The 16,992-nt window shown below is 39.4% G+C and overlaps 1 protein-coding gene across 1 annotated transcript in view; it reads left to right on the top strand.

Annotated features, from left to right (window-relative positions):
- The first annotated feature begins 1,336 nt into the window (after positions 1 to 1,336).
- sphkap (SPHK1 interactor, AKAP domain containing) overlaps positions 1,337 to 16,992 on the top strand; it is a 124,014-nt gene continuing 108,358 nt past the window's right edge. The window contains exons 1-3 of the mRNA XM_059986809.1: positions 1,337 to 1,424; positions 11,661 to 11,680; positions 12,944 to 13,054. Of these exons, the coding sequence (XP_059842792.1) occupies positions 1,337 to 1,424; positions 11,661 to 11,680; positions 12,944 to 13,054 (219 nt within the window). The remainder of the gene's footprint in view (positions 1,425 to 11,660; positions 11,681 to 12,943; positions 13,055 to 16,992) is intronic.

Below are 16,992 nucleotides of genomic sequence, written 5' to 3'. Positions count from 1 at the left end.
GTTTTTCCTGGTGAGCGACAATAAGCTTGGTCTTGGACTTTGGTTCGGCGGGTGCTGAACAGAGATGCAGATGCCATAGCATACGATCCAGTGAGAGAGCCGTTTGTTCGAGATGGATTGCGAGCGACGTTCGGGCATTCACGCAGACCGAGTGGCCCAGCGCATGAATGACACAGAAGTTCAAGATGAGCTCCAACTTGTGCACATTCAACTGTTTAATTAGAATGGGCCCTTTTCTTCTTGTTATTTTTTTTTACTAACATTTTAGTTAAGATTCATCAGTATAATTCCTTTAACTGTGTGCAGTGTACTGTCTGTCATTTCGTGGCCCTAATTTGTAAAGGGTGGCAAATTGCACAGCATTACCACAAACCGGGGTTTGGGGTGGAACGTGCTGTCTCAATCTCACGAGTTTGGCGGGACTTGAGAGTGTCTTCCCTAGATTTATGCAGCCAAGGAAACCACATGGTTATTGGATTTGTGGTTCAGACATGCTTTTATCTAAAGTGAATAGATTTTTAATTGTTGTATCTCTACAGATAACCTATGCAGTTATTGAAAAGATCCAAGAAAAACAATTGGGCAAAAAAAAGCCAGCTTACACATAGAGTGGTCTTTCCATAAACACAGCGATTAAAGAGAGAAGTAGCTTACCGAAAGAGAGGACGGCAGAGTGTGAAGAGAGAAGAATGCAAAGGCACTGGAAGAGGGTAACGGAACATAGGCAGTGGATATTGATAGTAACCATGGATGAGTGGAGAAGTAATATTGGAGGCGGGTGATACAGAGGTTCAAATAGCAGAGCTGCTGCCTCTCAGCTCCATTAAGCCAGGCTCAAACCTGACCACCATTCGCACGTACTGTCCGGAATTCAGTGTTTCTATCGTTCATGCTGTAGGGTTTCTTGTTTTGTGGGTCTGTGAGGAGCACAAATTTCAGGCTGTATACTGGATATACTGTCTGATAATGAATGAACCTTTGAACTGAATGGGTTTTCCTTGGTGCCCTGATTCATTGATTTATTTCATGTACATCGAAGCATCCAGTGAGATGCATCATTTACGTTAATAACCAACACAACCTAAGGCTTGCTATGGGCTTTGATTACAGCTTAAAATGCTATGAGCAATACCAAGCTTTCAATGACATTGGAATCATCAATGGTTTGAAATTACAGGTAAGGTTAAAAAAGAAAGGCCATTGCTTCCTACCAAACTTTCAATGAGCAAGGTGTGTGTGTGTGTGTGTGTGTGTGTGTGTGTGAGAGAGAGAGAGAGAGAGAGAGATTCTATGTCATTTTTCTGTTTTCTTCTCCAGGAATTTAGAATCACCACAGATGCATCAGCTCTCAGAGCAATTAGAGACAAGCCCCAGCTGTGAAGCAGCAAAGTCCATGGCCACTGCAGAGACCTCCATCACAGCATGTAAGAAGGTAAGCAATCTTCCCATCTTCATGCAAAATGCATTCCACGTGTGATTTGTAATTGGCAATTGCACAATTCCAAAGGTAAAAAAGTGTTGAAGTTTGGCAACTGGCCCAATAACTTATTCCTAATGTCTGAAGGTCATTTCCAGATAATAATGTATTAGTTGCTCACATAGTATATATCGCCATATATCATTGCCAAAAGATATAACAGTAATCAGCATCGAAGCAGAGAACCACTCTTCAAATTGAAGAAAACAACATTAAAAGCACAGCGAGGAAATTTGATTAGAATATAATAAAATCTTTTTTATGTTTCATGTCATTCAGCATCTTCAATTAAATTTTGGAATGTAACTCCCTATCAGCTACACATGATCTCTTCCATTAGAATTCAGTCTTTAACTTATTCCAAGGTATCCTTTAACATTCTACTTATCATTCTACTAATCCCTTCGGTGAAGCTCCGCCAATTACTTCCTCCAAGGTATTCATTATTTGCCGTGTATTAAAAAATTGAACGGTTCCAATGCAGATGTAGGCAGCAATAAGACTGTAATTTGAAGTAATATAAAAGCATATTTTGGTGAAAATACTGATACAATGTTTTAAATCAGTTGTAATGAAAAAAATACACACAGGATCTGAGATAGCAAAAAGGAATCAAAGAGCTTTTATTAAAAAGAAACTGAATTCTAGTTGAGGCCATCTATTGTATGATACAGCTACATTAAATGACTCCCTGATATTCAACTCTTGCATCCCTACCGGCATCAAATCAAAATAAGGCCAGGAGACGAGATAAGATGACCAAATGAAATCTAAGCATATTCATAACTTCGATGCAGGTTTGATGTGATTGGAATTAATGAGGAGAAACTTGCTTCATGAAATTGCTTAGTTCCTCAGTGGATTCCAAAATCAATGCTTTAAGCACATTGAATTTCACACGGTCTTTGGTGCAGGGTGCACAGGCAAACAGTTCGATGGAGCAGCAGGGAAAAGCAAGGCTGATGCATAGGCTGGAGAGTATACACCAGACCGTGTGTGCTGCTCCTGGAGATTTGTAAGCTATCTGCAAGATGTCACTGTTGGTCACCAGCAACATCGTGCCAGAACTTATGATTGAACGGCAGAACAGAGTGATGGGCCAAGTGGCCTAACACTGCTCCTATGTCTAATGTTCACATGGTCTTTCCACCTCAGAGGAGGGTGGAAGCTGCCTTCACACACTTCTAAGCTAATGAAACCAAATTTTAGATGGCCGTTGCTCACAAGAAATTACATCTACATACGTATACTCAGTGGCCACAAGGTAACGTGGTAGTTAGCAGACCGCTTATAATACCAGCAACCTCGGGTCATTTCCCGCTGCTACTTGTAACAAGTTTGTACATTCTCTCTGCAACTGAACTCCGTCACGTTGTATACTTTGACAGTCTTCCTCAGCATCCACAACTCCACCAATCTTGGTTTCATCTGCAAACACACTAACATGCGTATTTTCATCCTGCTCATTTATATACGTCACAAACAACAGAAGTCCCAGCACAGATCATGGCAGAACTCCACTAATTACAGACTTCCAGCTCAAACAAGTCCCTTCAACCACTACCCTCTGTCTTCTGTGTGCAGGCCAGCTCTGAATCCAAACAGCCAATTTACCACGGACCCCATGCATCTTAATCTTCTGGATTAGCCTCCCACGAGGGACTTTGACAAATGCCTTACTAAAATTGAGGGATCCTGTCAGGTGCCTTACCAAAATCTTCCAGGGAATGTCCTAAGCTATTCAACCTTTCCCTGTAACTCAGGTCCTCAAATCCCAGCAACATCCTTGTAAATTTTCTCTGTGCTCTTCAACCTTATTTATATCTTTCCTATATGTTCTTCACCAAAACTTGGGCCTCACCAGGGTTCTCATATACTTTCAACATAACATCACAACCCTTCTACTCGGTTGGCACTGTAGTGTAGTGGTTAGCACAATGCTTTACAGTTCAGGTGATCCAGATTCATTGCCCATTGATGCCCGTAAGGGGTCTGTACATTCTTACTGTCACCATGTGGGTTTCCTCCTGGTACTCCCAGTTCCTCCCACAGTCCCATCTTACTTCCCTTGTTACTGGATGGAAAAACTTCTTCCTCCTCTTTCTCCTCCTTCTCCTCATCTTTTTACTTTGCAGTGCACCTGCAGTATCTCCACTGAGGAACCATTAAAATGAACCATTAATGTCTTCCATACTAAACCCTTCAATTCCCATTTGTTGATTGCTCCTTTAAGTACAGCCAGCCCTCCTTATCCGTGGGGGATTGGGTCCGGGACCCCCCACAGATACCAAAAAACACAGATGCTCAAGACCCTTATTTAACCTGTCTCAGTGCGGGTGGACTTTAGGACCCGGGGGAGCTCTGGACCCGCCGCCCACGGCTGCTGCTGAATCCGCAGCGTTTCTGTTCCATTGATGGAAAACGATCGCGATTGAAAATAAAGTGGAAATAAAGCAATCAGAAAGAGGTGAAACACCATCAGTCATTGGAAAAGTGTTAGGCTACAGTCGGTCAACAATCGGAACAATTTTAAAGGATAATGTGAGAATAATGGAACATGTAAAAGGCCCTGCCCCGATGAAAGCTACAATTGTTACTAAGCAACGCAGTGGTTTAATTGCTGAATTATATATGTTTCTTAAGTGTTTTAATGCATAGAAAGGTAAAATATATACTATATACCAAGACAAACATTTGACTAACTGACACTAAATAATACGTACTGGATGTATCTGTTCTGACTTACATACAAATCTGACTTAAAGACTGCCTGTACTTTAAATCATCTCTAGATTACTTACTGTACCTAATACAATGTAAATACTATGTAAATAGTTGTTACACTGAATTACTTAGGAAATAATGACAAGAAAAAAAAGTCTGTCAAACGACAAGTGCTGGAAAGAGAACTTCTGGGTTTTCCCGATCCGCAGTTGGTTAAAACCGCGCATGCGGAACCCGCGGATAAGGAGAGCCGACTGTACACACAAGATGGCACCTGGGCATATCCCAGTCTTCGCATCACCTAATGTTGGAAACTCAGTAGATGAAATCAAATGTTGCCTTTGAGTTCAGACTTGCCAATTCCACACCCACTTATTTAACTTCCATATTTCTTTCAAAGAATTCCTCTAAGAAACCATCTTCAGAAACAAAGGGCTTGATTTCACAGATTGCTGATTGCTGTTCTTTTCTCTATGTACTTAGTGATTGCCTTTTCCTTTGCCTTCTTGATCTTCCTCTGGAACTTTAGGCATTATCAGCACACGTTGAAACCCACGAGCTGTTACTGTCAATATGGATTTGTGAGTTTTAGTTAGGAAAACAGAAAATGTATAGCACTCTAAAATGGCAAAAGAAAAGCAAATGGCAATACTGTTCTTCTAGCAAGTAATGTTTAATAAACTGCTTCCATAGAAATATCAGCAAGGTTAAACCCCTCCCACAACCAATGCAATCTCCATTTTACCAATAATGATAAAAGGACTATGAAACAGCTCTGCACTGATTCCACAAGCCATAGAATCACCTTCAATAAATCTACAACTCATGTTCACAGTTTTATCTCTCTATCCACTGTATGTCTATTTATTTCTTTATTTGTTTGTTTGCTTGCTTGTTTATTTATTTATTATTTGCATTTTGGTTGGTTGTCATTCTCTTTTTGTGTGTAGATTTTCGTCAATTCTGTTGTATTTCTCTATTGTACTGTGAGCGCCTGAAAGAAAATGAATCTCAGGATAGTATATGGTGACATACATACAGTACACACTCTGATAAAAAACTTTGACTTTTTGTGTCACAAGCAAACCAAGATCTGCGTGCTTTCCCCATATCCTTGAAATTTCTAGTAGCAAGAGTGCGTCTTGGTGTCTGAGCTTCAGCTCTATCTATGCTGAGTTCTTCATACTATATGCATAGCTACTGCTAACCAGGACCAGAATTGACCTAAAGATATTTCTTTGGTATATTTGACTATAATCGCATATAATGATTCATTTTCTGCAGCTATTATTAGAAATAAATTTAACATACAATTCGTTGGAAGTGCAAATTTAACATACTGTTGACCTTATAATGACAGGTGGCTGAAGTAGTGTAGCTCAGCTTCCTGCAGAGTTTCTGCTTCTGTAAATTAATCAGTTGAGTGGTATTTAATTTTAGGGTAACAGGCCAAAGTCTCTATGCTCATTATTCTAAATCTGCTCGGGTTTAACTCAAATGCCTCTTAAAATTACTAGGCTTCTGTTCTGTTTTTGAATATGTTTTATTTGATAAGTTTATGTTTTAAGCTGGTGTTCCTCTCGGCTTTCTCATGAACAATAAAAAACACAGTCGTTGGAGTAGGGCAGTTGGTCCCTTATCTTTGCTCCACTATTCAATAATTATGGATCCAATCTTGGCCTCAGCATCACTTCCCCCTCTCTCATCATGCCCTTTAGCTTTCTTGTCATTCACACATGTGCCAATCTTCACTTTGAAGGTAATTCTGGTGTTGAGCAACCCTTCTCTTCTCTGTCTGAACTATCAAAGGTGAGGGACCAACTGCCCTAACTCCTACTGTAGTCACTGTGTGTTTTTGTTCTTATGGATGTTGAGAGAAAGACCATCTTTAAAACATAATTTAATCCAAATATCACATAAAATTGTGGCCCAACTTGATACCAAAACAGTCCGTTTCCAGTGCGTGCTCAGATTGCTTGATGCATTATCTCAGTACATTCAATATTCCTTTTAACTGGAATAAACTGGATCAGTCGATTAAGTAGAGATATGTGACTTGAAAAGTGGTGCTGTTGATATTAGTTTATGCAGAGCCTGGTGCTGATAGGAAAAGAAGGAAGTACATCAGGCAGATCACACTACGGGATCTCTTCAGAATCTTTTTGCTTTGATAACAGGAAAAAGCTAATGATCACTTCACTAACCTGGCAATAAAAAACCTTGATTGAATGTTAAAACATATTAAATAGACCTCAATAAAAGAGAGATTGATGATGAGATTTCCAAGTTGATTTGATAAGTATCTAGTTTCAAATGACAAACTCGTTGGTTAATGCCCTCATTAAAAAGTAGAAATAATAATTAAAGAAAGATATTAAAATACCATTTTGTAAAGTTACTCTTTCCAGTCTGATTACAGCAACTCGTAAGTCAGAAAGCATTCATGAGTTGTATGGTGTTAACTTCCCCTCCACATATTACTGCTGTAATAAATATAAATAAAGTTGGAATAGATGTTAGTATCCCACAATGTGGCTTACCCATTGAACTTACCCAGAAAAATGTCAAATACAATTATTGTGCCTTGTAGTAAAACCTTCAATCAGGGAAGCATGGTGTCACTAATTTTACATTACAGAATGCCAATTGTCAAGCTGAATGTGATCTTTATTTCACTTCTAAACTCTGATAATTCTGCAATTGAAAACCCAACCTGGTAACAATGAGTATAGTTAAACCAAGAAAATATTCTCTTTATTTACGAGGTACAAAGCGCTAGTTCAATTCCATTGCCATTTTCAAACCTTGCTGCAGGGCCTTGACCTGAAACATTGACTTACACCTTTTTGCCTTTGCAGGTGCTGTTTGACCAGCATTCTGTTTTTGCAGTGAACAAATCATTCCTTCATGGCACTATTGTTCTTAAATCAGGGAGTTTGGATTCTGAATGCCAATACCAGAGCCTTGCACATCAAGGTCTTTAGCAGATTCGTTGTCAAACATGAGCACCATTTACAGTATTTCAGAGCAGATGCATCTACTGTTTTTGAATCTCTTCATTAAATATTTCTGGGTCATATTCAACTGCTGTCCTCTTCAGTGTGAATATAGGTCCCATACAGACCTATATAACAGGAGAACTGTTAATGGAAACTAAGAAAATGGCAATGGAATTAAACTACTGTTTTGTATTTGTGTAATGTTAGGTTTGTGTGGCATGTGGCCAAGTGGTTAAGGTGTTGGACTAGTGATCTGAAGGTTGTGAGTTCAAGCCCCAGCTGAGGCAACGTGTTGTGTCCTTGAGCAAGGCACTTAACCACACATTGCTCCAGTCCACCCAGCTGAAAACGGTGGGGGGTTAACCTCACAACAGACTGGCGTCCTATCAGGGGCGGGAGTCTCATACTCTCAGTCACTTCACGCCACGAGACCGGCATAAGCATCGGCCTGAGGAGCCTATAAAGTGCAGGACAGACTTTAACTTTAATATTTGGTTTGGTACATTTGGATTGTTTTGTAAGTAAAGAGAATATTTTTTCTGGTTTAAATATTAAGTGTTATCAGTTTGGGTTTTCAATTACTATTACAGAATTATCAGAATTTAAAAGTAAAATAAAGATCATATTCAGCTTGACAACTGGCATTCTCTAATGTAAAATTAATGACACTGTGCTTTTCTTATTGAAGATTTCACTACAAGGCACAACAATTACTGGAGATTAACATCTACTCCAATTTTATTTATATTTGTAACACCACTATATGTGGAGCAGAAGTTAACACCATGTAACTCAAGAATTAATATCAGTTTCTTGTGGATATTGATTTCTAGTGGTAGAATTGTCTCCGACATGAGGAAACACAGAAAATGGTCTTCTGATTTATAGGTGCCTCATAGATTACAAACCCCAAAATGAAAATATTCAAACACATCTGAGAAAGTTGTTTTGTTTTCTCTGATTGTTCCTGAATATTGTGTATTTGTGTTACTTTGTTGGGCCTTAAACAAAACATCAGGCTTTATCATATTTCTGGATGCAACAAGATTACACATTACTTAAGCTGGCTACGAAAGATAAATTGTCTGTATTTAGGATGGGAGAAGTGCACTGTTTACAAAGAAATGCATTACAGACATTGATAAAGAGCTGTCAATAATATGGCCCCATGAAATCCATCTCGACTTCACTGTTTTGCACTGAAGTCTCCCAGCAATTTTGGTTTGCTTGTATAAAGCTTTTATAGTCCTTCCAAAAAAAGATCCGACAATGGGTTGAACAATAGAATAATTTACAAAATGCTAGAAAATGTTCAGTTTTGTTAAATTAGATTTAGTTATTTTCTGCAACTTTGATAGGTCCTGAATAAAGGAAACACAACTCCACAATCAGAATGGACAAACCTTATAACGGGCACTATTCATAATAACAGCTTGATTCAACTCAAGTCTTCCAATTGACCCTTTATTTTTTCCCAATACGGAGAGCTCAACACTCCTATTAAAACATAAGGGAAGGCAGATGCTGGAATCTGGAGCAACAAATGATCTGCTGGTGGAAGTCAATGGATTGAGCAGCTTCTCTGGGGTGGAGTGGGGAAGATATCATCAGCATTTCAGATCAAAAACTTGTAAGTATCCTGATGCAGTGCTCTGACAGAGGCACTGATAATTCCTCTAGCAGACTATCTGTTGCTTCATCTCACCTATCTCCTTGTTTTCTTCGCATCCAAAAACCTCAACTCCTCTGGAACTCTAATACAATATCCCTATACTTCAGCTGATCCTAGACTCTCATCACTTCGTTTGCCAACAACCTCCTGCTCAGAGCCACAAATTTAAAGTACTATTCACCTCTTAATCTATCAGTGGCTTCATCATTCTCAGCTTCCAGCCCCAAACTTCCCAAATCTCTGCTTTTATCATCTCATCCCTTCTATACCAACTATAAACTGCTACATTGTCTTCAATCATCTGACAAACCATCACCGTGTCCGATTAAAATTTTTCCTGTAGTAAGGTAACAGGTAACTCTCTTCCAATCTTTCACCAAACTGTTCCCAAAAACAGCTGATCTACACCCTTCAGCTTGACAGAGCACCAGCCATGGCTCAGCTGTGCTGCAACATTGGTTGAGGAGGCAGATTTCCTAGATTTTGAACTTGGAAATCTGCATGCTGTTCCTGCACCAGATTAAAACTGCCATCCACTAATTTAATAGGAGAAACAAGCTGCAGGCACAGTAGTGGACCTTTTTATTTGATTAATTAATTTAAATGTTTTTCTCAGTGGCTGTGTATGTTAATTAAACATTAACCTTTAAAATTGCATTTAATTTTATGTATTTTCTTAACATTGCTTTTGTATGTTAACATTGAGTCATGGAGACATAAAAACATACAGCACAGAAACAGGCCCTTTGTCCCATCTGGTCTGTGCCAAAACCATTTAAGCTGCCTACTCCCATCGATCTGTTCTGGGACCATAGCTCTCCATATCCCTACCATTCATGTACCCATCCAGACTTCTCTTAAATGGTGACATTGAGCTCAAATCTACCACTTACACTGGCAGCTTATTCCACACTCTCACGACCCTCTGAGTGAAGAATTTCCCCCTCAAGTTCCCATAAAAACCTCAGCTGTCAATTTCAAGCCATGACCTCTGGTTGTCATCCCACCCAACCTCAAAGCCTGCTTTCATTTACCCTATCTATTCCCCTCATAATTTTATATACCTCTATCAAATCTCCTCTACTTCCTAAGGAATACAGTCCTAAACCATTTAATCTTTCCTTATAATTCAGGTCCTCTAGACCCAGCAACATCGTTATAAATTTTCTCTATACTCATTCAACCTTGCTTACATCTTTTCTGTAGGTAGGTGACCAAAACTGTACACAATCCTTCAAATTAGCCCTCACCAACACCTTATACAACTTCACCATAACATCCCATCTCCTGTAGTCAGTACAATGATTTATGAAGGCCAATGTGCTAAAAGCTTTCAATGAACGTGTCTGCATTACCAGATCTCTTTGTTCTTCCACAATCCTCGGTGCAGTACTGGTCACTGTGTAAGACCTGCCATGGTTGGTCCTGCTGAAGAGTAAAACCTCGCACTTGTGTTTTTCTCTAGTTTTATTTCAGTGGCTTCCTTTACCAGGTGGTCCAAAAAGCCATTGGCACAGTACAGTAGTTTTGTGCCATTGAAATAAATCCTACTGCCATTGTGAATGCAATGTTCTGCTACCGCTGATTTGTCCAGGTAACCCAAACGGATACACACCTGTACTCCTTGATGCGGGTTGTAACCGTGCGTCCCGTTTGGTCGATATACACTACTCTACTTTCATAGGGAATCCTGTAAACACCAGCCGACCTGAATCCCAGGTCATCTTTGTCCAGCAATAATCTGTGATTTGAGCTTCGTTAAGGATTTGTGGATGGTATTTGTAACTCCCTGGGTCGCCTCAGGCTTGCTCAGCTCACTTCCGTCTAGGGGGAGCCAAACTGGATAATCAGCTTGTGTGGATGCTGTGTGATGTCCCCAACCCCGCCAATTAACAGACCATGTGCACCATTAGTACACCATGTGCGATTAAATGATTACACTTTATAGATATTACTAGAACTAGGTGATTAGTAATGATACAGTATATATGAAGGAAAAGAAAATAAAGAAAAGGTGCCACTTATCAAAGTCCAAACCACATTGTGCACAACCGTTGGAGCTCAATGACTGAAGTCTTCTGGCCACCATTCGATCCCCTCAGACCTCCTCAACTCGCAGGTCAGGACCACCCGAAGTGATCAACCAAGCACCCCCGGCACGTCTGTCGTCATCTCCTCTCCTCACTGAACCTCCTGGCCTCGGACCCCCGCTCGGGGTCCGTTCCGTCGCCCAGCTTATAGCATCGCGTCCTCTCTCTCTCTCACCCCCTCGCGCCAACTGCCCAAAAGCCCGCCAACAATAGTTTACAGACTCAGAAGAGAGAACAACATTAATCCCAATTGGTTAACAAATGAATAGAATTCTCATTATCAGTAAATTTTAACCCAAACAAGCTTCCAGCACTCTCTCATAACAAAGAAGCATTCCTATTTTTAACAAAACAAAGAAGTCCTTTTGATTACATACACAGTAACAAAGAAAAAGAACAAACCCCCTTTATATATTAATCTGGTATTTCTTCAGGATCCTGGCAATCCTTCCAGAACCATGGAAATATAGGGAAGACAGGCAGTAGGGACAAGTTCTTCCTCATTGTTAGGTTTCCTGGTTTTTCTATCGGCCCTTTTAAGGGCCCGATTGATTTCCTTTGCCTTGTGGGAATGTTGTGCATAATTGTTTTATTTCCTCGTAGAAACTCTTCGGGTCCAAAATAGTTTTCACACAGTTAATCAAAGTAGAAAGAATCGCTCTACGTTGGGAGGCGTGATGGTGGCTGTTATTGTTGAGGTCTAAGTTCATGTGAGAGGGTTTCCAATAGACATCATGTTCAAGGCTACTGCCGGTATCCATCAAATTAGAATGCCCAGGAATGGGAGGCAACCATTCTTCTCCATCTCCATCATAAATTAAGTGTTTGGATGTATGCTGTTCAGATGGTTGTTGAACTGTTGGAGTACAAAGTAGAATTTGGGCATAAGGGCAATGAACTCAGAGCCCTCTCCTCAAAGACTTCCAAGTAGAAATTAGCAATAGCTGGTGACCATGGCCACTCCATCAGTTTGTTCATAGTCATTTCCCTTGTAAAGGAAGTGCGTTGATGTAAGGGTGCATCAGTGGTACCCTTATCAAACCCTGACCACAGGAGGACCAAACTAACACTATTCTTAAGCTCAGATCACAGCTTATGCAGGTCAAAGTCTCAGGATGGCTGGCACTTACAGGATTCCCTGTGAATGCATGCAACATATATCAGTCAGATGAGACTCACGGTGGAAACCCGCATCAAGGAGCTCAAGAGGTGTACACACTTAGGTTACCTGGAGAAATCGGTGGTAGTAGAACATTGCATTCGCAATGGCCATAGGATTGACTTAGATGACACAAAACTACCGTGCCACACCAATGGCTTTTGGGGATCGCCTGGTAAAGGAAGCCATTGAAATAAAACTAGAGGAAAAGTATTTTAATAAAGATGAAGATCTTGCTCGATGTAAGAACTGGAATTCAATTGTAAACAAGGTGGAACAGCGGAAACCTAATTGGATGAGGACTAACCAATCAGGAGGGACAGATGATGGGGGCATATCTAGCACTGGAAAAGACATGCCCAGGCATCATCCCTGGTGAAGATGGCAGAGCGTGTCAATGAAACGTCATTTAAAATCGATACCTGTATCCAGCTGGTAGCCTGAAAAGAGTTTATCCATAACAGCATTGTGGTAATTAGATGCAAAGTGTTCCCCTGCACAAACATGACCCAAGTGATTTTGTATGTTTATAAATATCAACTATATCAGACTAGATTAGTATTGATAATTCCTCTTTAATCCTTTACCATTAACCTTTTTTCCGTTGTAGCAGGAATATTAAGTCCCCAGTGCTGAACCACACCTGATATTATTTTTACTGTACATAATAGTTCCCAAGTAGCAACATATACCTATGCCCCTCTCCTGAGTGTGATTGAAGTAAAAAATAGATCACACTAGGGAGCATGAAACATTCTTGCTGATGATGAAACAAATCTTCTGCTTGAATTAAGGAGATAAGCTGTTTCTCTCTTTCACTAGGTCCTTTGCAGTAATAGTCTATTAGACTCTGCTGAATATTGGCTGCGGAATGAGAAGGAACTCTGTCAGGTTGGATTCCTAGAGGATAAAGGAAGAAGCAATTGCCCCACGGTATGTCTAGCAAAAAGTAAAACAAATGTTTAGACCAAGCAACCAAAGGAAGTTTGAGTGTTTTAAGTTGTTCACTGAGATGGAGAAAGAGAATGTGTGTCAATAATTTCCATAGGAAAGATCATTTACAGTGCATATATTTAAATTTCTCTCCTGAAGGTTTTTCACTGTCGCTTTTAAAATGTTGTCACTGAATTGCATTTCATTATCTGTAAAAAAGAAAGGATTTCAAAGTAAGTTATGTTTGCATGCCTGTTTCTGACAATATTGCAATTTATATCTTTTTTCTGGAGTTTTCAAAAATCTCATTTCAAGCTTACAGCAAACAATGACAAAATCCTTTAGAATCCTGGCCAACCCACATCACGAAATCCTGTAATCTGAACTTTACCTAGGAGCATGATGAACAGAAATTGGCTGCTGTGTTTTTAATGTTAAGGTGATGAATCCACTTCAGAAGTACTTTGTTGGTTGTACAGAACTCTAGGACAAACTTATGGAAGGTATCATAAACATTTGTTCAGTATCATCAGCTGATCACAGCTGAGAGATAATCTCCGTGCAAAATAAAAGAGAGTGAAAGTACCTGCAGATTAAAACAAATATTAGAAAAATGGGGAAAAGAAGCCCCTAGCACCAGCTTCATCATTCAATAACGTGATTGCTTACCTTAGCCTCATTTTCAGCCTTGTTTTCCTACCATGATTCCCCTGATACCTAAAAATCTATCAACACCTATCTTGAATATACTCAGTTCTAGTCTCCACAGCCTTTTTGGATAGAGCATTCCAAAGATTCATTACCCTATGATCCCTCATTTTAAGGATGAACCCCTTGGTTCTGGACATCCCATCTAGGAAAACATCATTAGCGCATCATGAAGACATAAATTTAGAGATCATCACAGCACAGATGGTCCATTCGCCCATCTAGTTCATGCCAAACTGTAACTCTGACAAGTCCCATCAACTTCACCTGGACCCTAGCCCTCCATACCCCTCCCATTCATGGATATGTACATATTCAAACATCCACCGCTTCTGCTGGCAGCTCATTCCCCTCTTGTATCCTCCTCAAGTTCCCCTTAAATATTTCACCTTTCATCCTCAACCTATGACTTCCAGTTCTAGTCTCACCCAACCTCAAAGGAAAAAGCCTGCTTGTATTTACCCTATTTATATCCCTTTCAGTTTTGTATTCCTCTATCAAATCTACCCCCATTCAACTCTGGTTCAGGGAATCTTTCCCTATAACTCAGCTTTTCAAGTCCTGGCAGCATCCTTGCAAATTTTCTCTGTGATTTTTCAATCTTATTCAATCTTTCCTGTAGGTAGGTGACCAGAACAGCACACAGTACAACAAATTAGGCCTCATCAACATCTTTTACAACCTCATCCCTGCATTCATTGTAGGTTTCAATGAGGCATCTCATTGTTCTGAAGTTATGAATATCAGCGACTCTGCTTTACATGTCCTCGTACTGCAATACATCACCCAGGGAATCAATCAACCTTTGTTGCACCCTTTATTGCATACAGATCCTTACTTACATCAGTTCAAAATATGCAAGCTGCAGTCTCATAGGTGTGCTAGGCTAGTGTATACCAGTAAGAAACAGTTTTTCAGAATCAGATTCGGAATCAAATTTAATAGCATTGATATATGCAATAAATTATGTTGTTTTGTGGCAGCAATACATTCATTGCAAATTATAGTTTAAAAAACTATAAACTACAATCAGAAATATACATAAAAAGTAAACTATGTAAGTAATTCAAAAAGAGAGAGAAAAAATAGTGAAGTATTGTACATGGGTTCATTATCCTTTCAGAAATCTAATGACAGAGAGGAAGAAGCTGTTAACTGAAGTACCCATGGTTGTGACTATGGATTCCAGCTGTAGTAGGCCTAAATAGTTATATCTGATAATTCCCTTTGGAGATGCACATAAAGAGTCAACACTTTCTGGCACCATTTTGGAGGAATACACATACTCAGTTTCTCATACCGTTAGCTTTCCCTGCCTGGTAACTCTCAGTGATTCATGACCAGGGACATCAACATCTTTCAGTCCTCCATCATTTAAAAAGAAATGTTTTACACTGAAGTAGATGACCTTACATCGTATTCCAGCTGCCATATCTTTTCCTATTTCCCACTTCTACTTCCTCACCTTTTCTGTAACCTCCAGTCATGATCCTCATGAGCATGCCTGACATTTTCCTGGAGTCAGATATTCACACCAACCAAACATGCCAAACTTTGTGTCACAAACTAAACTTTTATATATTAATAACTTCTTGTGTGGCACCTTATCAGAGACTCCCTGGAAATTGAAATGAGCCATGTCTTGAGTTGAATAATAAATTGAATATTAAAGTTATAATTTATTGAACTGAAGGAGATAACTGGAGATATCGCCTGCCACCTTTTCTGCTGGAGGTTCTCAGTGTACAGGACCTCCCTCCTGACATGTATTTGACTGATCAGGACTTCCGTGACTCTTTGAACGAGTTTGGGAGTTCTCCCCTTCTAATTCTCCATGGGGACCATTATCTGACAGCCACAATGAAAGCGCTTTTAAAAGCTGATGCCCTTCTGAGTTTGTGCACAGCCAAGTCTCAGTACCTGTATCAAATTGACCCAAGTCCTGTTGGAAATTACAAAGGTCCCATCTTGGTGCATTATTCTGAGTGTTAATTGTTTGACCAGTTCTTATGGGGAGCCAGTCTGGTACTATTGCAGCATAGTCTTATCACAGCAAAAGCAGTCTAATTTCTAGACATGAATGCTTAATTCGTGTGAAAGAAACTCAGGAATAATTGATTAGATATAAAAATGTTATTGCAGTATAATTGGAAGTTTCCATACAGCCTAAAGGAGAAATAAAAGGGTGCATAAAATCCCAAAAAAATGAAGTTCAAATAAATGTCAGGATATTCAGAAGACTATTAATGGGAATATGCCCAGCTCACAACAATTCACTCATGCCAGAGTGAATACTCTCATAATATCCTCTCCAATAATGACAAGCATAGTGTGAAAAGTAGTGGAAAATATTCTGCTAAAGACAATAAACATAAATCCTGGTTGAAACCAATTAAATCTCCAGAAGGATTAAGCAAACTGATCAATTTACACCTGACAAAGAAAAATAATCACTAAAGTACTAGCACTAAGCTTTTATATCAGAACAAGATCATAATGAAGGTGGTTAAATGGTTCAACTCATTGAATGGAGACAAATTGGGTGGTTTGTCTCATTTGTTGCAATCTCATTTTTAACGTGACACTGACAAAATCTTTGAATGCTTAATTTAAATGCATTGATTCTCGCTCTGTGAGATTCCCCGTAATTTTACAGCAAGGTCATTATATTCTCCGTGTTTATTTATCTGTTTGTTCTGAAATACGCATTACCTCCATACACAGTGGAAAGGAAAGTGGCTGCATTGTAAGATATTTTCCTTACTTTTCATCTTTTGGTGACCTTTTGAAATTATGCTTCGGGGAAAGGGGTTTATTTTTGTTTAGAAATATTTTGATCAAAACTAAAGTGGTTGAGCAGAAAACATATATGAATCATTTGAACAGAAGCAGATTAAAAAAAAGGGGATGTGAAAAGAAGTTCCTATAAAATTAATGATCATTGGTGGTCAAGAAGGAATATACTGCTGATTATGCAGTTGGAGCCAAGTCTAGTTTAAATGAATGACTTGTTTTGTTTAAGCAAATTCATTGTAGCCACATGATGATTCTCATGGTAAACTGATGAAGAGGCAAATGGTTCCTACAATGGGCATTTCAATCCAGATGAGCAGCTCATGTTGAAAAGTTTAAAATCTGTCTGTGTGTTTCAAGGCTGATGTGATATAACATAATGCAATGTTTCCAGAGATGTCAGTATGACCAGGGTTGGAATAACTGTATCAGGCTCA

The sequence above is a fragment of the Hypanus sabinus genome, chromosome 2 (assembly GCF_030144855.1).
Source record: "Hypanus sabinus isolate sHypSab1 chromosome 2, sHypSab1.hap1, whole genome shotgun sequence".
Lineage (NCBI taxonomy): Eukaryota > Metazoa > Chordata > Chondrichthyes > Myliobatiformes > Dasyatidae > Hypanus > Hypanus sabinus.
The sequence above is the reverse complement of the archived record's forward strand: the minus strand, read 5'-3'. Positions and strand labels throughout refer to the sequence as shown.